Below are 25386 nucleotides of genomic sequence, written 5' to 3'. Positions count from 1 at the left end.
CTGGCACAATCCACAATAGATCTATTTCTTCTCTCAGCAATTCCATTTTGTTGTGGAGTTGTCGGTGAAGAGACTTGTCTTTTTATACCATGATCATTGCAGAATAATTTGAACTCATTAGATGTGAACTCTCCTCCTCTATCTAATCTAAGACATTTTAGTTGTCTTCTTGTTTCATTTTCAACTCTTGCCTTGTACCATTTAAACATTTGAAAAGCTTATGATTTTTCCTTTAAAAACATAATTGACATCATCCTTGAGTAATCGTCCACAAATAATATGAAATATTTATCACCATAATAACTTTGAACTTTCATAGGACCACAAAGATCAGTGTGCACAAGATCTAAAATTCCCTTGGAAGTGTAGGACTTACTTGTAAAGCTTTATCTTGTCATTTTACCCATCTAGCATCCTCGGCATATAGCATTCTCAAGTTTTTCAAGACTCGGTAGACCTCTTACTCAGTGCTTCTTACTTATTTTGATCAGATTATTAAAATTTACATGAGAAAACCTTTTATGCCATAACTAGGTATCATCTATCTTTGCATATAGACATTTATTCTAAGTTGAGTCAAGGTAAAATGTGTTACCTTTTGTTTGTGTCCCAGTAGCAGCTAACTTTCCATGCTTGTCATGAACTTTGACAATTCCTTTCTAAAATTCTATTCAGTATCTTGTATTGTTTAGCTATGCTACACTCAACAAATTGTATTTCAAACCTTCAACCCAATAAACATCATTGCATCTTGCATTGTCAAGAAGTTCTATGGATCCTTTACCTTTTACCAGACATGGTGCATCATTACCAAATCTTACATAGCCTCCATCATAGTCTTCTAACATAACAAACTTGTGTTTATCACCTGTCATGTGATGTGAGCATCCACTATCTATGATCCAAGAATCATTAGTATTAATGTGAGATATTAGGGCTTTTTCTTCCTACCTTTCTTCATCTTATCCATCTTTGATAGCAACATAAACTACTTCCTCTGTATCAGTTTCATTTGATTTATCATCATTGGATTCCTCATTGGCTATTAAGCATGACTTTCTATCTCTTCTTGTGAAGTCTCAGTGTCCTCTGTAATGATTATCTTTCTATCTATCATCTTAGTAATGTCTCTTTTTAGTAGAATCTTTGTCAGGACAGTTAGAAGCCATATGTCCTATCTTATCACATTTGAAACATTTCAAAGGTAGTTTTCCTTTATACTTACCTTTGCCTCTTGGTAACCTTCTCACTAATAGTGCTTCAAACTCTTCTTGCTTTCTGATTTCCTCATATAGGTTGTGTACTTCCTCCACATTCTTGCAAAATATTTCACTTTCTCCACTGTGATCCCCTTTAGTGTACTTACTCATTCTATCATTGTAATAATCAGATTCACCAATATGAAAAGAACTAAATTCAGATTCAACTTTTTTACTGATGACCCACTGTTATCAAAGTTACTTAACTCAAATGCATGTAGCTTACCAATAGTAGCATCTAAAGAAACTGGCATATTGGGTACAAACCTCAATTCATTGATTATGAAGACTCAGATTTCATAAGCCAGTAGAAGGGTTCTTAACAACTTACTTGTTATATCCTTTTCTTCAATAGTTCCACCTGCTCCTTTGATTTGATTGACAATCTCCTTTAGTCTTTTACTGTACTCGGTTATGTTCTCACCTTCATTCATCCTCATAGATTCAAGTTGTCCTCTTAGACTATCCACTTTTTCTCTTTGAACATGTTCATCTCCACCATACACAGATATGAGCTTGTCCCACATTGCCTTTGTATCATTGCAACCTTCTAGATCATTAAACTCTAAATCGGTCAATGCAGATGTTATTTCAATCATTGCTTGGATATGTTCTTGCTTTGCCTTTATCTCTTCCATTGTTAATGGATACGTGCTCGGTGTGATGAAATCATTCTCCAGATAATATATAGCATATTCTTTAACTCCTGATAGGTGCAGCTTCATCCTTTTCTGCCATGTAGAGAAACTTGACTTATTCAGCTTCAGTGCATCCCTCTTATACATCTTTGGATCTTTTCCTCAAGTACCTTTAAACTTTTTCTTCTAGATTCCAAAGCTCTGATACCAATTGATAGTTCTGATACTTAATGTTAAGTACAAATGTCAAGCCAATAAGATGAGACGGGCGGGGGGGTGAATCATACAAACTTAATTTTCCATAAAAACATCAAATTCAACCTCGATAACATATACCTCAATAATATAACCAAAACTATTAAACATGCAAACTCAAAAGCATATAAACATCATATCACTCATAACACCAGATTTAACATGGAAACCCAAATAGGGAAAAACCACTATGGGATTTCAGACCCACTAAGAAATATACTCTTCTAGAGTATGCTCGGTTAAAAGCAAATCCTACTAAAGATTACAAACACATTGCTAGATGTGACCCGGTTAAGGGATTTCCCTCAGATCTGTTAGGATCTTCACCTTGTTAGAAGTGACCTTGTTAAAGGATTTCAAACACTCAGTTAGAATGTCACCTTGCTAGAGGGTTTTACAAATAAGATTGTTAAGTCCACTCGGTTAAGAGATTTTCTGTCACTTTACAAAATAATAGTAATAAAAATCTATCTGCAACTTCACATCTAAAATGCTAAAGCAGATTCTTATTTGCTCAATACAATATAGACATAGAACTAATCTTGTCCTTCTGCTGGGCTCTATACTCTATTATTCAAACAGGTCTTCAAGCTTCTGTGCTCGGTAATCACTATGTAGCATCCCTGTGCATACACTTGCCTGCATGCATTGTTTATCAATCAGTTCCTTATTTATAAATAATTCTCCAACCACTTAATCTCCTTGATCACATTTCCCATAATCAATCATAGCCATCAGATCTTCAAACTTTGACCAAGTTCAATGTATCCTTCGATCTGAAAATGTTTTACCTCATCTTGGAACTTGCATACATTTCTTTGTAACTTGTGCTAGGGTATTGTGGTTCAATCTGAGCTATAGATCTTCTTGCCAATTTTCCTTTGCCATAGATTCTTTAACAAACTTCATTCATAGCATACTAATCATTTAATCATAGCTAGCTCATCAGCTTCCTTCATTAAATAATACTTTTATTCATTCAATGCATTCTATTATTACTCGGTTGCAACTCGGTAAATACTAAACTTCACTCAGTAGACATACTGCCTTCATTAACCAATAGCGATAACCTTAGGGTTTACCGACTAGGTTCCTTTCTCGGTAACATAGTATTGTATTAACCTTACAATCAATAACATATGTATGATATCAAAACAATCTAAACATCATGATCTCATCATTGTCTAACTCGGTAATAGTTGCCCATTGAATAACTTATTTCTCCCCTTATTCATCATATTATTTCTGTGTCTTTTACTGACATCTTTATACTCATCAAATCATACTTCTCAAGATATGGCAACATCATACTGAATTAGAAAATCAATTTCTTGACATCAATGACAAAATTATAATATTAAGACAATAAACATCCTTAATTAGTTATATCCATTAACATCAACAACCTTCTCAATATCCTTATTGAAATTCCAACAATCGCTCCTTGTCTGTTATAATGCCAACACTATCCACTCAGTAAGAGGGAAGCACCTTAGATGGACTAATTTCATTGTTAGCTGACATTACCGCTCATAATTCACTTATGGATAGTGTTAAGGATGCCCTCTCTGCCACTCTCACCGATGCAAAGACAAAGTACAAATCCATTTTTGACCAATTGCCTCCACCGAATGGAAACTAAGTTTTGATGTTTGTCAAAAAGGGGGAGTATAGTATCAAAGTACCAAAGAGGGAGCATACCGAGCATAATAGAGTATCCAAATGCATAGTTATTTTTGACAGTGAACCGAGCAACGACAATCAAGTAGTTAATACAGAATATTGATCACCGAGCATGCAAATTCATAGTTTTGTACAGTATATTGATAAGGGGAGTATATCTGAATATACTATTTCATTGACAAATGTATATACTGTCAATTTTGTCAAAATTTTGTAAGTATATAGATTTTTGAGTTGACTTTGAAAGTAGTTTTGTCAAACATCTCAACTAATGTCAAAAGGGGAGATTGTTACTACTTATTAAGTTGGCATTAGTTTTCTATCCATAGTCATTTTATATACTCTAGTCGGTTACTACTACCGAAATATTCAGCCGGTAAGCACAGAGCAGTCGGTTATAAAAGAAAGTAGTCACAGAGCCTAGTATACACCGAGTTGTCTACTGAGTAACATTCTATGTCTGCCGAGCAACAATAATGTTACACGAAGTTGATATACACTAAGTGAAACATTTTACCAGATTCATTGAACCTAGACACATGTGTGGAAACGTGTTACAAGATCAAGGAACAAAGAACCATTATCACATTGGAAATTGCACTTAAAGATTTTGTATGATTTCGAGATCATCTATCCAATGAAACATTTTGCATGGTTATTCATTCGATAAATCATGTTTGTAAGATCGAAGCAATTAACCAGATCACCGACATAAGAGATCTATTTATACAACATGGATTGGGATCAGATAGACATATAAAGGTATGTGTGTATGAGTGTGAAGACAAATATATGTGAAAAGAAAAATCATGGGAAAGCATTGAGTGTTATGACTTTTATAGAGACATAGAGGTCACCGAGAAGGATTTCAGAGAACAGTCAAATAACAGAGTAAACATAAGGGTTTACCGAGTTATTTTATGGGTTACCGAGGTATGCTATAAGCAAGGTAATCTCATTTTGAGCACATAGAATCTGCTATAACATTCTAGATGTAAAGTTACAGATATTTGTAAAGGTTTAATTGTAATATTTTGAAGTTATAAGAGAAACCTTTAACAGGGTAAAAGACTCTAACAAAGTCTATAAATTTTAAATCCTTTAACCAAGTGTATCATTTAGAATAAGTGTTGTAAAATCCTTTAGCAAGGTAGATCTAACGATCTTGATACTCCTAATAGGGTAAGCTATCAAAAATAGCTGAACATGTAGCTCTAACCGAGCAACCTTTATTATTGTAGTAGTGAAGTTGTGGGTGTCATCCCCACCATAGTTTTTCTCTCTAACCAAGAGTTTCTGCGTAACCAAAATATATGTGTTATGGAGTGAATCATCTATGATTGTTATTTATTTGGTTTAGCTTTATGTTATGTTACAACAGTTTTTGGTTTATGCATAACAGTAAAGATATTGTTCAAGAAAGGATTTGAAGTACTGATTCACCCTTCCCCTCTCAGTACATTAGCTTTCCATATTGGGCCTAACACTTATTTATACAAATTCAAAAAAAAAAAAATGTAAAACAAAACGGGATCATGTTTTAATTTAAAATGGGATCCCGTGTTGTTTTTGCATTTTTAATTAATTGGCAGAATAGAATGGGGTCCTATTTTCAATACGAGATCCCATTTTAGATACGGGATCCCATTTGTAAAAAAATGTTTTTGGGGCCCTCTTGTAGGTTTGGAATTTAGCTTGGAAAATGGTTCGAAAAGCCAAACCTGAGGCTTGGAACTAGTTTGACCTGCAACTTGAAGACCAGATCAACCTTCATACAAAAAAATGACTTAAAAAATATATTTGAATACCTAATCTTTAGAATTTTTTTAAACAACAAAAACCCATTATAGTACACATTGTCTAGATTCCAAATATATAATATTTTAAAAGAATGGGTCAATATTTTTAATTTTAAAATAATTCTAATGAAAGAGATCCATAAACTTGGAATAACAAGGATTTTTTAATTTTTAATAACTTTTTTGTCTTCAAATTTTTTGAAAAAAAAAAATTATATGGCATCAAACTAGAGACGAATCTATACAGTTTCAAAAAATTAAAAATTAAAAAAATGTTAAGTTTAGGTCAAATTATGCTTGTTGTAAACACAAATTTTTCAAAACAGTGATTATGCCCAATTTAAAAATAACAAAAACAAATATAGACGAAAAAAAATTAAAAAAAAATATCCTCGTCAAAGGTGAGTGAGTTATAGATTTTTTCCCAAAAGGATAAAGAAAAATACTTTCACTTAGGTCAAATTATGCTTGTCGTACACGGACATGGTATGGTCCTAAGAAGTGACTTTTAAACTATAGGTTTTACTAGTGCCTATTCAAACTTCATTTTTAAGATATGGGTATTAAAATAAATTACATATCTGGAAAGTATACTTCTATCACTACAATTTACTAGTAGTGAATTTTTCCGAGAATCATTCTTTAAGTGCCTCAAATATTTAGGTCAAACAGGATGAAATCGGAAAAAAAAGGGAAAAAACTTCCACTTTTTGGCCAAAAAGAGTAGACAATTTCTTGTAGGCACCCATATCTTTTTTTCTCAACATAATTATTTCCAAACTTGTGTTCTCTGCCCTCATGAAAATATGAAACAAACTTTGACAACTCATCACATTGTGAGCACTTTTCATTCAAACAATCATTTCTATACAAATAACAGTTATCTATAGGGCATAAAAATAGATATTGCAAGTCTCTTGATGATCTCAGAAATAGCATTGCACCACACTCCTGCAACATCTCATTATTATGCATCGTAGAGCAAATATGGCTTAAAACTACATGGTACATTGAAAACTCCACATGGTACTTGCAACAATAAGTATTAGGAATCTTAAGAGGTACACAATAAAATGGCTTCAAAGATTCAAAGGCCCTTTGTGATATTTGCAAAGTTGGATGTACTTCACAAAAAAAGTTATACAATACTGTTTGGCTTGATTCTAAGAAATGTTTAGGATATAGTGTACTGTCTCAGTTGTTGATTCTTAATTTCAAAACATCCTTTACATTAGGTGATACTCTAGAATTAGAGTGCCAAAATTGTTGAATGTCCTCCTTCACATTGTCAGTCAACTTTCTATCAACATGTGGAAGCCTCCCATCAGAAGCCCATGTATCATGTTAAAGTGGATCATCAAGTCTTTGTCTTTGTCTAGGTTCTCTATCCAAAGTTTTATGGTTTATGTTCAAATAAATAAAAGGTTGTCTCATTTGATGAGCCTTTCTCAATTGATGGCTTACTAAGGAGGTTGTAATCACTCTTTGAGCAGCTCTCTTATCTCTTTCCTTGGTATTCTTTCCAATAGAATTGAGAGCATCAAATATATTTTTGGCAATAATAGAATTTCTCTCCATCTTCTTACTTATATGAGTCTTAAACTTGTTGAGCAATGGTCTCATCTTTATCATCTTTAGAAATTGAACAAAAAGTTGGCATTGCTCGGTCAATGTCTTATTGCTAAAATTTTGGTCGAAAAGTTGTGTAACCCACAATCGAATGGTTCTTGTTGACCTCTTGCCTTCAAGATTCGCAATAATGTTCTCATCAATTTCAAGTAACCATTTTGGGGTTCTTGAAGGTCTTGGATTTGGAATTTGTCTTTCATCCATGAGAGGGTCTTCATTTATGAAGTAATTAGGTGTTACACATTGTTCACTTGGCTGAGTAATTCCACCTTCAATGTCAAATTTTTCCATATTTTCATCTCCAATGTCAAAATTCTCCACATATTCACCACTTATGTCAAAATTTTCTACATTTTCACCTCCAATGTCACAAAATTTCATATTTACACCAAAATTATGGACACCTTCATTGTCAACTCCAAAATTTTCACTTTCCATTATCACGTAATATTGAGCATTTTCATTATCACTTTCAACATTTTCACTTTAAAAATCTACATTTTCATTTTCAATAACTTGTTCAACATTTTCAAATTCAATCCCCTCTTCACTTGAAGTAACATTAGCAATATTTAACATACCTTGTCTTCTCCTCCTATGACCTTATCTATCTATTTCTCTATACACTTCAATTTGATCATTTGAAAGCTTTCTTTTGTGTTTAGACTTCCGATGACTACTACTTCTCATTTACCTCCACAAAGATGCTCCTAATTGATTGACAATGTAAGATTTGACTTTAAGAATCTCTCAAAAGCACAAATTTGTTTCAACTTGTTTGAAAACCTGTGATTGTCAACAAAAACCAGAATGTGAAGAATGTGGGTCATTGGAATCCACAAAATGGCCCACAAGGCCCTTTTTTATTTACAAAAATCGGATATCCGATTTTAATGCATAAATTTGGGGTCCCAAAAATAATTCTCGTTGCCGCCTTTTTTTTAGTGCCACATTAATGGAAGCAACAAAAATTGGATATCCAATTTTAATGCATAAATTTGGGGTCCCAAAAATAATTCCCGTTGCTGCCTTTTTTTATTGCCACATTAATGGAAGTAACAAAAATTGGATATCCGATTATATCAAATATCCAATTTCAGTACTCATATTTTAGAGAGAGAGATATTAGGGGAGGGGGAGAGAGAGAGAGATTAGGGGACAGAGAGAGATTAGGAGAGAGAGAGAGAGAGAGAGAGATTAGGGGAGAGAGAGAGAGATATTAGGGGAAAGGGGGAGAGAGAGAGATTGGGGGAGAGGGAGAGAGAGAGAGATTAGGGGAGGGAGAGAGAGAGAGAGAGAGGAGAGAGATTAGGGGAGAGAGGGAGGAGGAGGTAGTGGGAGAGAGAGATTAAGGGACATAGAGAGAGATTAGGAGAGAGGGAGAGAGAGAATAGGGTAAAGGGGGAGAGAGAAAGGAGGGGAGAGGGGGAGAGGGAGAGAGAAAGATTAGGGGAAAGGGGGAGAGAGAAAGATTAGGGGAAAGGGGGAGAGGGAGATAAATATTAGGGGAGAGGGGGAGAGAGAGAGATTAGGGGAGAGGGAGAGAGAGAGAGAGAGAGAGAGACTAGGGGAGAGGGATAGAGAGAGATTAGGGGAGAGGGTTCATATGGCATCTTAAGGGGTCATATGACAAAATATGACCCCTTAGGATGCAATAGGACCCATAACGACACAATTTGGTGTCTTAAGAGGTCATATGTTGTCTTAAGGGGACATAGGACCTAATATGACCCCTTAGGACACCATATGACCCATAATGGCCCAATATGGTGTCATAAGGGGTCATATATTGTCCTTAGGGGTCATATGATATCCCATGACCCCTTAGGATACCATATGAACCCTAATGACACTATATGGTGTCATAATGGGTCACAGTGTGTCATAAGGTGGCAAGATAAACCATTATTACAATATAAAAAGAAGTGTCAATATTGTTTACAAACATTTGACACCTAAGGGGTCATATGGTGTCCTAAGGGGTCATATGACACAATATAGTTCCATAAAGGGTCATATTGTTTTCAAAGGGGTTATATGGTGTCTTAAGGGGTCATATGACATAATATGACCCCTTAGGACACAATTTGACCCATAACGACCCAATATGGTGTCCTGAGGGGTCATATTATGTCCTATGACCCCTTAGGTCACCATATGACCCCTTACGATACCAAATTGTGTCGTTAAGGGTCATATTATGTCCTAAGGGGTCATATTGTGTCATATGACCTCTTAGGACACAATATGACCCCTTAGGACACAATATTACCCTTTACAACACTATATGATGTCATTATGGGTCATATGACCCCTTATGACACCATATGGTGTTGTAAGGGGTCATATGGTGTCCTAAGGGGTCATAGGACACAATATGACCCCTTAGGACACCATAGGACCCATAACAACCAAATATGGTGTCATAAGGGGTCATATGTTGTCCTAAGGGGTCATATTATGTCCTATGACCCCTTAGGTCACCATATGACCCCTTACGATACCAAATTGTGTCATTATGGGTCATATTATGTCCTAAGGGGTCATATTGTCTCATATGACCTCTTAGGACACAATATGACCCCTTAGGACACAATATTACCCTTTACAACACTATATGATGTCATTATGGGTCATATGACCCCTTATGACACCATATGGTGTTGTAAGGGGTCATATGGTGTCCTAAGGGGTCATAGGACACAATATGACCCCTTAGGACACTATAGGACCCATAACAACCAAATATGGTGTCATAAGGGGTCATATGTTGTCCTTAGGGGTCATATGGTATCCCATGACCCCTTAGGACACCATATGACCCCTAATGACAACATATGGTGTCATAAGGGGTCATGTGACCCATAATGACACTGTATAGTGTTGTAAAGGGTCATATTGTGTCCTAAGGGGTCATATGGTGTCTTAGGGGGTAATATGACACAATATTACCCCTTGGGATACAATATATCCCATAATGACACAATTTGGTATTGTAAGAGGTCATTTGGTGTCCTAAGGGTCACAGGACACGACATGACCCCTTAGGACACCATAGGTCCCATAACGACCCAATATGGTGTCATAAGGGGTCATATGTTGTCCTTAGGGGTCATATGGTATCCCATGACCCCTTATGATACCTTATGACCCCTAACAACACCATATCATGTCATAAGGGGTCATATTACCCATAACAACACTGTATAGTCTTAAAGGGTCATATTGTGCCCTAAGAGGTCATATGGTGTTAAAGGGGTCATATGACACAATATGACCCCTTAGGACACAATATGACCCATACCAACACAATTTGGTGTTGTAAGGGGTCATATAGTGTCCTAAGGGGTCATAGGACACAATATGCCCCCTTAGGACACCATAGGACCCATAACGAACCAATATGGTGTCATAAGGGGTCATATGTTGTCCTTAGGGGTCATGGTATCCCATGACCCCTTAGGATACCATATGACCCCTAAAGACACCATATGGTATCATAATGGGTCATAGTGTGTCATAAGGTGGCAAGATGAACCATTATTAAAATATAAAAAGAAGTACCAATATTGCTTACAAAAAATTGACACCTAAGGGGTCATATGATGTCCTAAGGGGTTATAGGACACAATATGACCCCTTACCCATCCCTCTCTCTCTCTCTCTCTCCCCCTCTCCCCCCTCCCTCTCTCTCCCCCTCCCCCCTCTCCCCTAATCTCTCTCTCTCTCTCTATATTCCCCCCTCTCTCTCTCTCCCCTAATCTCTCTCTCTCCCTCTCCCCTAATCTCTCTATCTCTCTATCTCTCTTTCCCTTTCCTCTCTCTCTCTCTCTTCCCCTCCCCCCTCTCCCCTAATCTCTCTCCCTCCCTTCCCCCCTCTCTCTCCCCTCTCTCTCTCCCCATTCCCCCCTCTCCCTCCCTCTCCCTCCCTATCCCCTAATCTATCTCTCTCTCTCACACTCACTCTCCACTAATCTCTCTATCTCTCTTCCCCTTCCCCCCCCCCTCTCTCTCTCTCTCTCTCTCCCCCACTCCCCCCTCTTCCTCTCTCTAATATCATATACTAATTTAGTTATAAATTAATATATTATATATTAATATATTAATAAACAATAGATTAATTATTTGCTAATTTAGTTATTGAATTTACATATTAAAATCGGATATTCAATTTTTGTTGTACTAATTTCAAATTTGAAATTTTGGCTCGGGTTTTCATTGGGATTTGGCTTGGAAGTGACAAGCCTAGAAAGTCAAGTGAAAAAACATATTTTTTGTATTCCTTGATTTTCTAGACTTTACACTGGTGGCTAACGACTTTTTTAATAGCTAAAAATGATAAAATGAAAAAGGGTTTTTTAAGGACATTCTCAGCTTTCCAACAATATAAGGCTTGTCCTATTTCAACTTTAATAAATAATTATTATTTACTTTTTGATTGAATTTTGACAAAAGTTCCGATTGATAGATTGATTGAAAAACACTCATAATTTTAAAATGGTATAACATTTTTTGAATCCGAAACATGTGTCACATCCTATGCTTCTTCTACTATAGGGAAAATAAAATAAAATTTGAATTTCATAAGGTTTTGACCAAGTTAAGGTGGTCAGACATAGGAGTTTCTGAATTTCCAAAAAGTTGTAGTAAAAAATTCATAAATAATTATTTACTTTATTAAAAATTATAAAAAATATGTGTCACATCTGAACCTTAGTCTAATACTTGTATTATAAATCTTATAAAAAAATATTATGATTTGATTGTGATTATGGTGGTCAGACATATGCCTACTTCTTATCCTCTTCCTGAAATTTAAGTACCACTACATTGAAATTTGAAATTTTCATCAAATAGGATTTTTTTTTCCAAAAAACAACTAGTAGCTTAGAAACTACATTCAATTTTATATAGATTCTCTTCTTACATATCTTAAAAATAATGTTCACAACTTATTCAAATTTTCATGCCAAGTTGCATAACTCTGATTTTCTAAAATTTTATTGCCACTTAAGGGCCTATTTTGGCACACCATGATTCTGCACATACCCAAAAGATGAAATGGAAAATATCATAAAAGAAATTGAGAAGTTCCAAGATGAGGTCAAGATAAGAATTAAATATAAGGGCAACACTGAGGCTTGGGATAAAATATTGAGCAAACCAAAGAACTCCAAGGATATCGAAGCTATTGGATATGAGAAAGGTCAATGCTCTACCAGCAAGGACTCATCTAAGAAGGAAATACACTTTGTCTTTACAAGTGATAATAGTAATAAACAAACCTTCACAATTAGGAATGCTCCAAGAAAGAAGATAGATTTGACTAGTAGTGTTGAAGACATAAATATAAAGGTTGTTGCTATAACAAATAATCATGTTGATTTGAAAGGAAAAGCTAAGCTAAATGAAGATGTCTACATAAAAAATAAGGAATAAATAAGAAAATTCAGGAGACCTTCTGCTGGAAGAAGACCAGGACATATTGATACAAATGAGCATCCCAGGATTAGCAACAAAGGAATAAGGAATGGTGCAAACAAGTTTGCAAGATCTCCAACCAATTGGCAAAATAAATTTGTAGGTCACAAGTCTCCTTTTTATTGCTACTCATGCAATGGTTATGGCCATAGAGAAAGTGCATGTAGAAAATGGTCTAGGAATGGTGAAAATGTCTCTTCTATAAATAGGAATGTAATTTTTCATAGATGTCATGGATATGAACATAAAAGTTCAAGTTGTAGAAACATGCATAGATTTTCTCCCATGTATGATAGAAAGAGTCCATTTCCTGCTCCCAAAAATGTAAAAGTTGTATGTTACAAGTGTAACAAAGTTGTTCATAAAAGTCATGAATGTAGAAGTAGAACATTTCAGTCATATGACAGCCCTTCCACTTTCTATTCCAACAAAACTGCAAGATACACATATGGTCACCATGGAAGAGGTGTTAGAATGTATGAGAGACAAATATTTGCATGGAACAAAATTGGAATTGCTCCTATAATGTCAAGAAATCATTTTGTTACTTCAGCTGGTCAAAATGATATTGTTTGGAGAAGAAGATCAAATCAGATTGATAGAAGGCCCTCTAATCATTCGTTTGGTGAGAAAATAGTGTGGTACTACTACGACAACTATGGCCACACTACAAGGTATTGCAAGGAAAGAATTTACAAATCAAGAAAGATGAATGATGTTTCTCAAAATGTTGCACCTGAGAATAGAAGGCAAGTCCAACAAGTATGGAAAAGGAAACAAGAGGATATAGTCATGGGCAAGAATTATGCATTCCATGTGTAGGTGATATCTCCTCAGGCTTAAGGAGATGCGGGACCTTAGGGGGAGATACATATTGATCATATTATTTACCCCCAAATTATTAAGAATGATAAGTGTAAGGACATGATGTTGCAAGTATAAGGAAGACCATGTTTAAGAAAATGACATGATAGAAGATGATGCAATGACAAATTTTATAGTTTATGCCTTGGTTGCATCTCAAGCTTTGACATTTTGGGCATACATTTATAGATTACTTTGAATAGGCATTATGTAATAGTTTCATACCTCTATACATAAGGTTGTATATAGCTGCAAATATTAAGATATTTTGAAAATAGTTCACTTTGTGGAGTTGGTTGGGTGGTTGAAGATAATATATATGTTGAAATAGAATGCAGAAGAACAATATATGTACTTGCAAGGGCAGAGACTGCAAGAGGATTGTATGTTGTAGCAGGCATGAAGGACAAAGAAGTAGCATTGAGAGTGCATGCATGACAAGGTGTGCAAATGTGTAATTCAAAGAATAGACCAGCGTGAAGACAAATGAAAGAAATCAGAGCAGTTGGAGTGTACTGGTTTTCATTCTCAGGGGGAGTCAAAATGCATATGCTGGAAGTTGACCATAGGGGGAGCTGAGCAGACTCGATTAAAGGTTATTTTGGTAATGTTGGACCAATTCCAACATATTCTAATAATGGTTCATCTAGATACTATGGTACATACACTCATGTATCCTAGGGGGAGAGACGCATAGACAAGTCAAGGTATATAGAGTTTGAGATACATCTTATGTTACATACTTCAGATTTAAAGGGTGAGAAGAACACGTTTGAGTGTGTTGGTAACCAACCCCTTTGCTATTATTTTTAAATGGGGAGAGTGATGATTGGTGTCAACATCAATGCCAAAGGGGAAGATTGTTGGCATTCAAGTTGTCATTGATGTCAACATGTGTGTATTCATGATTGAGTTGATTGATCTTAATAGTTGAGTTGATGCAACAAATTATGAGGTGTCCCAAAATGAAGATGTAGTGTATAAATTGAGGAGATGCAGTGTATCTAGAGATGAAAATATGATAAGTGCTGCAAATTACAAGTGTAGTTAGCTTGATAGAGAATGTGCAAAGTGATATCTCCACACCCACATGATTGTGACACAAAGGCATGCATTACAATAGGTTGGCTAAGTAGAGTGATACAAGATGATGATGAGGCCTCAGAGGTAGATCATATTACTTCATACAGTGTTGCATCAGAATGATAGAGTTGTGCAGGTCATATGATTATGCATGGTGGTTGCAGAGAAATAAGTAGCAGGTGTTCATAATACAAAGACAAGAGAAGAGAATAACACACAGGTTAAGCAGTAAGTAATATTGCAGGTTGTAGAAGAACATGTATTATAGGTGAAATCAATGTTGGAGTTTATCTACATATGCCAAACTGTGCATTGGAACCATCGGCTTTGATTCATGAGGACAAAAAATTCAAATATGTTGACTCATGGGAGTTTGATAAGAATGGTAGTCTGACTCAATAACGTTTGTCGCTCATTAGAGTATTATTATTAACTAGAAAGGTCGAGTTGGATTTGAGTGGTCCCTATCCGTCTAGATGTTTGCATATGTACACGCATCAACAGTAGTCTAGAGTTGTACAATTGTGAGGTGTACATGTGGGGCCCTACATTCTGTGTGGCAATAAGCATGGCATGGCTAATGATGTGAGTACTGACTAGAATCATCTATGTGACATGGCTGCCAAGTGGTATTCGGCTACGGATGAAATTTTATCCATATTCATAGTGTGGGTCTGATGTCTTGGTAGTGGTGGAATCCCACTATCCCACAGTGTGTTTGAATGAAGGAAGGAAGTTGTGTGGGATAAAATTTTCTTAGCAGTTGAAGACCTCCTTCTATCCCGCATCATGTTTGTTAAGTCTTGGTTGACCATGTGGAACAAGATAAGTCAAACAAAAATGTGTTCCCCCACTATCCCACTCCACACAAAGTGTGTGCATATTATTCATGTGGGATGACCTCAAGTAGGGCATAGTGACCCCCCGCTATCCCATGACTTGTTTGAGTTAAAACTTAAGGTCTTGTGGGGTAACAAAAGAAGAAGTTGTTGGCATATGGACACTCCAATGAGACATTGTGTATGATTGAAGGTTTTGTCATTGATGGTAACCTTGCAATCCTATGGCATTGGCAAGACATTATATCGACAAAGCATTACATAGGAAACCTTGCAATCCTATGGCACCAGCAAGACATTATACTAGTAAAGAATTATTCAAACAAGATAGTGCATCGACATCAGCAAGATCACTCTACACCGACACAGAAGAAAATATGTATACCGGCATAGAAGCCGACATGATTTTTGATATGTAATATTTTGATTATTATTGTAAGCCGACTTGGCAAATTGTAAAATGACTCTTGTATATAAAAGAGATCATTGTAGACACTTGTAGTATATGGATAGGAAGCATAAAGAAAATTATTAGGCAGACCTAATGTGTGAATTATAGGTCAAGGGTATATGTAAAGAATAGAGCAAGAACCGGTACTGAATCTGGCATTGAAGATGCTATTGTAAAGTAGTACATATCATTGGATTTGTATAATCCTCATTGTAATTTAGTGTGACTTCTTATTGAGTAGTGTGCTCTAGGAAGTTGGCCTTCCTGCATGTGAAGGCCCCTATTGTTAGTAATATTCTATTATTGGCCAGTAAGTGAATATTGTGGGTCACAAATCCCACTGAGGTTTTTCCCACACTAGGTTTCCTCGTTAAACATCTTGTGTTATGGTGTTCTTTTCATGTGGATGTTTTTTATTCTATTAGTTACATTAATTCTTGCATACTGGTATACTATTACTTTATGTTCTGCATGTTCTGTTTCAAGAAAATCACATTACTGGTCAGATACTGATTCACCCCCCCTCTCAGTATCTGTGGGAACCCTAACAATTGGTATCAGAGCTTGGTCCTCTATTTTCAAAAGCCTAACAGCTTGAGGAAGATCTTGACACCGGTAAAGATGGAAAATTTGATGAAGCAACTTGAAGGAGATCTTACTGACTATGATGTAGAGAAGTTGAAAAATATCAAATTAGAAGATGATTTAATAGCAGCTCAGGATATTATTCAGGCACTTCAAGAAAATCTTACTGTTACAAGAAATAAGAGAAGAGAACTTTGTGAAAAATTGCAAAGTGAGAATGATGAAAAGGAATCACTTAATGATATGATAAGCGAATTGAAACAAGAGATCATGACAACAAAAAATGAAATGCAAGATATGACTATGAGATTTTGCAAAGAGATTGAAGACAGAAAGAAGAATGAAGAAGAATTGACCAGAAGACTAAGTGATGCAGCAAATGAGAACACAAAACTTAGCTATGAAAATGACATGTTGAAGACAGATCTGATGCATACTCAGAATGACTTGAATGAACTAATGAGACAAAAAGAAATCTTGGAAAGGGAATTGGAAACTGCAAATCAACACAAAGAAAAATTCAAGAAAAGCTTAGAAGAACTTGGTACCTTATTGAAGAATCAAAAACCCAAAGGTGACACTTCTGGAATTGGATTTGAAGTTGGAGAAAGCTCCAGTACTGCAAATACCCAAGATCACAACAAACCAATAAGACCTTATAATACTTACAAATTCAATGGAAAATGATTTAACTGCAATAAATATGGTCATAGGGCAAATGAATGTAGATCTAGGAATTATCAGAATATCAATCCTCCCATCGGTCAATGCTCCAAATGCAACAAAATTGGTCATAACTCTGAAAACTGCAGAATGAATGTAAGATGTTATGTTTGTGGAAGATTTGGACATTTATCAAATCAATGTGGAACACAAACCAGCATAGGTTATGGGAAAGCTATTCAAAAAAATAATGTAACTTGTTATGCATGTAACAAGATTGGTCCTATTGCTAAATTTTGTAGAAGTAAAGGTACACTGGTAGACAACAAAAGTACTAGTTTGAAAGGTAAAGAAAAGGTTGAAGAGGTTAAGTAAGAATTCTCAAAGCAATGGATTAGAAAAGATGATCTAAATATTGGGGATACTCCTCCACCAGTAGAACCAACAAATGCTCCACCAGTAGGACAATGTGATACTCCACCGATAGGATAGAGCAATGCTCCACCGGCAAGATGTTCTTCATCTAATTGAAGAAAATTATCTTGAGGGTTTGGAAATCTAATGACACATGTGCTATTATTCCCTCGGTTAGAGAAAAGAAGTTGAAAATCACTCATCACCGGCAAATAAAGTTAAGCTAATACATTACCGGCAAGCAATTAATGTGGTAGGTAGTGGAAAAGACTTTATAAAATAAGGTTTTGGCTCCATTTCATTTCACCGTAAATTCAAACTTTCAGAGAACGCGAAATCTCCAGAGCTAAGGCATTCCGAGCAAAGAGGCAAAGCACTTCAGCAATCAATCCATCCAAAGGCAAAAAAAGGTATTTATCATCATGGCATCCTCCTCTACACCTGAATTCATAGCAAACCCTACAGTAGTTGAAGTTATAAAATGCCCTAGGCCCATGTTTCAACTAGTTCCCAAGGTAGCTAAGAAAGATGACAATATAGGTGCTTTTTCCCAAATTCCAAAAGGTGTTGTATATGCAGAAGACCCTAGAATGTATATTCATTGCAACATAGAGGAATTAGGTGATGAAGAAATTAAAAACATATATAAGTCTGTTATATGTGACAATTCTAAAAATGTGAAACCTGAACATAAAGTTGTTGAAACCCTAGGATTCACTGAAATCCTTTGCATTCCTAATTTTCCAAAGGAAGTGGTTAGGATAGATTTAAGAAGGGTACATGGTTCATTCTTTTGGCTTGATTCAGTTCACAAAATTACTAAGGAAGTTGTGAAAGTAGTAACAGGGTTACCTTCCACCGGTAGCAGACCCGACAAGACTAAGAAGGTCTCCAATGACCTAGTAATGAACTTAATTGGTGCAACATCAGACAAAAGATCTCTAAGGGTTAATGATGTGACTGACATAAATGTTATATTTGTTAGCATGATTTTAGGTTACAAAGCAACTCATGCAAACAGACTCAACTTAGTTTCCAGTTTATGCATTAAGAGTGCTCATGATATGGTAAAAGAAAATGTGAAAATTGATGTTTGCGAATGGTTAAAAGATGAGTTGATTGATAACTTAGGCAAAATAAAAAAGGATAAGAAAGGAACTTTTAGATTTGGAAATTTATTTGTATGCTTAATGCTACATATAACCAAATAGGTTCCCGGTATAGGCAACAAGAATCTTGGATTCAACATACTAGTAGGAAAACAATTATCAGACCTATTCAACAACATGGGTGAAAAAAAGGAAAAGAATATCAATGAGTATTTTCAAGCACTAAAGGTCAGAATGAACAAAAGAATCAGACTATCATAGGAAATTGTGAACAAATACAAGGATGATATATGTTTTGTAATTAAAAAGGATGAGATCTTGATGGAAGTAGTCATCCCAAGAACAATTTGGGTAATTGAGATGGGTTATGAGACCGATGATCATATTGTTGAAACTTATGCTAAAGCACTTCTAGAAGCACCCAGGGAACCAAAGGAAAAAGTATTTGGTAGTTCTGAGACCATAGAAAGTCAAATTTAGTCTAAGAAGAGAGTGAAGAAAGTTGAGGCATTTGTGAGGAAAGGATCCAGACAAGTAAAAGCTATAAAGGAAGATATATTAAAGAAAACAGGGATAACTGAAGATGAGTTGGCAGCCCAACAACCTGAAGCTCATCTATCACCGGTAGGTACTTCCTCAAAAGGATATATGCTAGCAACTTTTAAAAGAGTTGTTAGGAAAAGAGATCCCTCACCGGCAACCACTCCTTCACCTAGAAGGACAAGGCAGAAGCAACAAGCTATGAGATCTCTGGTCAAAAAAGTCACACCTAAAAAGAAGCTGACACCCAAAAAGAAGAAAAATACAAACACAGACTTGGCCCCTCTTGATATATTACTGAATGAGATCATAGAGGAAGGTAAATTGAAGAAAATAGGGAAAATTTATGACACCCTATCAGATGATGAGAAAGGACAAGTTGAGGAGAGTCTAATATTACACATGGACATGTATAAATTTTTTTTGATGCAAGTCTTAAATGAAATTCCTGATGAACTATACAAAAGACTTGAGGCCAGAACGCAAGGAATAATTGAATTGGATAAGAAAATTAAAATAGAAAAACTACTTGCAGTATATCCAATAAACTCACCTAAAGAAATTGATGATCTGATAGCTCAGGCCAACTGGACAGTTTTTTCCACTGCACACCGGCAAATTTCACTGATGGCAGGTAGAGTTACAGAGGTTTCAGAGGAAACAGAAAATGGTTGGGACATATTTTTGGTTGAAAAAGAAAAACAAGAAGAATATAGGAATCCCAAGCCTATTAAGGTATATCAGAAGGATAAAGGGAAAGGTAAAGTTGGTGGACCACCAAGTATCAAGATTAGAGACAACTTACCCCCACCTCTTTTAAATACTCCACCGATAAAAACAACAACTACAGAAGATCAACCGGTAGCTGAGAATATGGATACAGAGGATAATAATCCTAATCCTGAAGTCCTATATACTATGAATGTTGATACTCAAAAGATCAACATAGTGGTAGATAAGGATACAACAGATAAATTATGTATATTCAAAGAGCCTCCAGTAATAGGAAATATAGAGCAACCGGCAGCAGATACAAAGAAAAAGATGGAATCTGGAACACAAACAAAGGAACCAACAGAGCTAAAGGCTCCAGAACAGATGCCAGCAATAAGAAATGATGCAGGCAACCCAGTGCTTAAAAAAATGTAGACACAAATAGACCTACTAGAGGTCAATACTAGCTTGGTCACTTCCACCAGTACTCAGTTTGTTGGATCACCATCAAATGTGACTAAGGTATTACTTAAATCTATCAAGAAAATAACTGATTATAGCTCACAAGCTTATAAAGCAATAGATGATTCAAGTCCATTTTTGAAATCAATAGCTCCTAATTGTAATATAGACAATAAAGATTCTTTAGGATAGTTGGATACACTTTGTAAATATATTTCTAGAAATTTTGAGCAAACAAAGGTAGAATCTGTAAAGGAAATTGTAGAAAAAGAGAAATAGAAATTCTTTGAGGAAGGAATAAAGAAGTGTAACAGGGAATTTGACACACTTCTACCAGAACTATGTAATTTGTTAAAAGAGTAGAAAAACCTGTAGGGTGAACTCACAATACTGGTTCCCACTTTTTGACCAACTTTGACACTTATATGAATATTTTGAAAAAAACCTTCACTTTCCGACACCTATAACTTTTAAACCGTTAAGAATTTGAAGATGATATAAACTAGTGATTTTTAACATCTTGTTTGTAGATTCTAAATATATTTTTTTCAATTTTGTTTTAATAAAATTTTATTGATTTTTCCATCTCCCTCAAAAGGTAATTGTTTACAACAAACAACATTTTTTAAGAGTGATGTGTATCCCGAAATGCATAATTATTTTTTTATAAATGATAAATGCTTAATTCTTTTGAATTTTGGTTTGTAACATCAATACCCAGGGCATGCAGTTGGTTTGATAGTGATATGTTGAATATTTTTCATTTTATTAAGTTTTGAAGTTCGACTAATTATAATTTAGATATAGGTGTACGTTTGAACACATAACTTGTTCTATATATATCAAAATTGAATTTTCTTTTTTTTGTTAGAAAGAAAACATCAATACCTAGGGCATAGATATTTTTCAGATTTTTTTTGAATTAGTTTACTATTTTTCCCAATGCATTGAACAAAGAAGTTCATGTTTGGTGAAAAACCTACATTCATAAGAAATAAAATAAAATTATATTAATGAAATTAAATATATTAAAAGTTATACTATTTGGAAAGCTTATAATAAGGACTAAATACTTTTAAAAAAATAAAAATTAAATGAATTAATTTGACCCTCCAAAAGCTAATGTAAAATTGGTTTTTTATCAGCATTTGATAGATGCAAAGGAGACTCCTTTGCAAGTATGATTTAGAAGTAGAGAGGTTATATCCAAGAAATTTTGATCTAAGAGCCTTTGATTTAACTCTCTTCAATTAATTACTTAAAATGGGACCTCTTAAAGCTTAAATCATTATATTTTCTAAAAAATGTATGATTTCAGCAAAAATCAGGATGTACAAAAAAGTGGGAACCAGCTTTGTGAGTTCACCCTGTACAAAGATACATGTAAGACAAACTTTTTGACTATAGATGTAGACAAGAAAATATGCAAGGCGCATGATGAGATAAATAAACTTGCAGACAATTTTGTCAACTCACCTGATTCATTATCAATTTTTGAAGAGAAGATAGCAAATTTTGAGGAAGAATTGCTCAAATTGGAAAGAGAGAAAGAGAAAATAATAAACAAGGCAAAAATTTTGAGATCTAAACTAAGTCCAAGATTGGACTATTTAGCATCTCTGTGGAAGGAAATCTCAGAGGCATTAACACAGGGAAGCAAAACACCGATAGAGCACTTGCAGTATCTCATCAGTACAGTAAAAACAACTGAGACAACAATAAAAGACAGTAAGAAGTTTATGGATGGCATAAATTTAATTTTGGGAGACCTTCTTTAGATAATAACTACCCAGCTACAAGGTTGATGTTATGGATTGGTACAACTACAAACTCTACTAACCTTTGTCATTGATGCCAAAGGTGGAGTAGTAGGATGAGAAAATTCAAAACATAGGGGTCATATGCTCAAGGGGAGCTTTCACATTTTTGGTAAACATTTTTGGTAACATTTTTGGTCTACACATTTTTGGATATCCTTTTGAAATTTCTCATGAGTGTTGCCATTAATGCCAAAGGGGGAGATTGTTGGCATATGGACACTCCAATGAGACATTGTGTATGATTGAAGGTTTTGTCATTGATGGCAACCTTGCAATCCTATGGCACCAACAAGACATTATACCGGCAAAGCATTACACAGGCAACCTCGCAATCCTATGGCGTCGGCAAGACATTATACCAGCAAAGCATTATTCAAGCAAGACAATGCACCGACATTAGCAAGATCACTCTACACCAGCATAGAAGAAAATATGTATACCAGCACAGAGGCCGACATGATTTTTGATATGTAATATTTTGTTTATTATTGTAAGCCGACTTGGCAAATTGTAAAATGACTCTTATATATAAAAGAGATCATTGTAGACATTTGTAGTATATGGATAGGAAGCATAAAGAAAATTATTAGGTAGACCTAATGTGTGAATTATAGGTCAAGGGTATATGTAAAGAATAGAGCAAGAACCGCTACTGAATCTGGCATTGAAGATGCTATTGTAAAGTAGTACAGATCATTGGATTTGTATAATCCTCATTATAAGTTAGTGTGACTTCTTATTGAGCAGTGTGCTCTAGGCAGTTGGCCTTCCTGCATGTGCTGGCCCCTATTGTAAGTAATATTCTCTTATTGGCCAGTAAGTGAATATTGTGGGTCACAAATCCCACCAAGGTTTTTCCCACACCGGGTTTCCTCGTTAAACATCTTGTGTTATGGTGTTCTTTTCATGTGGATGTTTTTTATTCTATTAATTACATTAATTCTTGCATATCGATATACTGTTACTTTATGTTCTGCATGTTCTGTTTCAAGAAAATCACATTACCAGTCAGATATTGATTCACCCCCCCCCTCTCAGTATCTATGGGAACCCTAATAGAAGTAAGGAATTCTTTCTGCTATCCTGTGACATGTTGGACATGTGAAAGGTGACCATGCGACATTAAAAGGAAAAAGATAGGAATAGTTCTTCTCGCTATCCCATGACATCAAAACAGGAGAATTGATACTCATGTAGGGTAACTCAAGGAGAAGAAAGATATGTATCCCGCTATCCTACAGTGCTAAGAAAACCAAGATGATCATTGCACGAGATAAATGAAGATAATAGAAGAAGGCTCCTACTATCACGTGGTGCTAAGTAAGATAAAGGATGGTCATGCAGGAAAAGATAGTAAAGCGAGAGAAGGATCCCGCTTTCCCGCACCCTACTGAAGGATAGAAAGTGGGTCCCATGGGATAAGTTGAGGTAGAAAAATAGTGCATCCTGCCAGCTCGCGTGGGTAAAATAAGCATGTGAACAAAGATGCAAAGAAAGTTAAAAAGAAAAATGATGAGTCTCTCGCCATCCTGCAACTAAAGAGGTAATTGAAGAATGATCTTGTGGGACAACATGAGGGGAAGGGAGATATGTCCCCTAATATCTCGTGATGCCAAGGAACAAAGGATTAAACCCTTGTTAGGTAAGACAAATAAGAGATGATGCACATCCTGCTGAGATAGTTTAAGGCCATCAAAGATGTTTCACTCTACATGTTAGTAGCTTGATAGATATAGAAACCCACATTGTGGTCAACCAAGTTTGACCAAATGACTTGGATGACAATTAAGAAGACTTTTGATGTGAAGGATGTCTGTCAATAGACTTAATGATCCACATTGATGATGATTCGATGTTGATTGGGCTTGACCAAGTGACTTGGATGCTAAAGAAGATGATTTTAGCCACATGACTGCATGCAAATAGTTAAAATATTCTACGTGGTGATTGACTGAGCTTGACTAGTTGTTTTAGATGTCAAAGATGAAGACTTGTGGCTCTGAAGTGGTTGAGAATGAAATCCAATATGCAGAAGTTGGTGATGGTGGATTTTAGTATGGTTAGAGAACGAATCAGATATGTAGAAGTTGGTACTTTTAGAGATCATCATGAGGTTCTTGTCAATCTCCTCAGGGAAGATCGATAGAGGATGAAGAATTTATTAATGGCAATCACACTGCAGGTTGTTTTTGTGGCTTGAGGTGAACTAGAGATAGATAATCAGATCTCATCAAACAGATGAAGATTACTAAAATTACTAATGAAAGTGCAAAGTAGACTAGGAGGAATGTAGCAACATTTAATTACCATCTTGTTGCAGGGAGAGTTGTTGATAATTTTGAGGCTTGAGGAAATCTACCAGACTGAAGGTTACTAAGTACAGTAATCCAACTCCCAAAGTATGATGTCGATACAAATGGTTTTCAAGAGAATACATTTATTATGAACAGTTATCTATCTATGTGAAGTGTATAGAGAATCTAATCAATATGTAGACATGATCTCTTAGAGGTTGAGGAGATCAGATTGTGAATCCATCCTTGGAAGAAAACCCTTTAGGTTCAAAGATGATCAAGAATAGTGTACATGTTATGAGATTTGACAGCTGCAGATGTGATTGTTATTTTAGCAAAAGCAAGCTGGGGGATGTCGATAAAAAAAAATAGAGTACTGCATCCAGTACTATTTTTGTAGTTGCTGAAAGTGTGCAAGAAGAGGAGCTCTGCAAAACATAGGAATGAAACCGAGCGAAGAGGGTCATAGAGAAGTAGACCACATAGGTGTCAATAACATGATGTTAGTGGAGACCTAAAACTATAGAAGAGTTCCATGTATAATGTTTAGATGTATGGAAGAGACCCAAAGTAGCTAAGAATCATAACAAAGAGAAGACATTGAAAAGAATGAAGTAGAAGATAGAGAGAAGTAGAAGCGAGAGACTGAAGTGTGTGCAGACTAGTGAGTGAGAAAGAGAGTGCAACATAGGCAAGCGACCATAATAGAGTAGAGATAAACATAGAGAAGAGAGCAGAGATCTAAGAATGGATAGGGAGAAGACAGAGAAAAGAATAGAGAAGAAGAGGTAAGAAAGAAAGAAG

General features: G+C 35.5%; 1 protein-coding gene across 1 annotated transcript in view; it reads left to right on the top strand.

Moving 5' to 3' along the window:
* Positions 1-19622, top strand: part of LOC131067056 (uncharacterized) — a gene marked incomplete at both ends in the record, with an annotated part of 28497 nt that extends 8875 nt beyond the window's left edge. Inside the window, one exon of the mRNA XM_058001987.1 lies at positions 19606-19622. Within this exon, the coding sequence (XP_057857970.1) occupies positions 19606-19622 (17 nt within the window). The remainder of the gene's footprint in view (positions 1-19605) is intronic.
* Positions 19623-25386: the final 5764 nt, after the last annotated feature.

This window comes from Cryptomeria japonica, chromosome 8 (assembly GCF_030272615.1).
Source record: "Cryptomeria japonica chromosome 8, Sugi_1.0, whole genome shotgun sequence".
NCBI lineage: Eukaryota > Viridiplantae > Streptophyta > Pinopsida > Cupressales > Cupressaceae > Cryptomeria > Cryptomeria japonica.
This window is presented reverse-complemented; position numbering and strand designations above follow the sequence as displayed.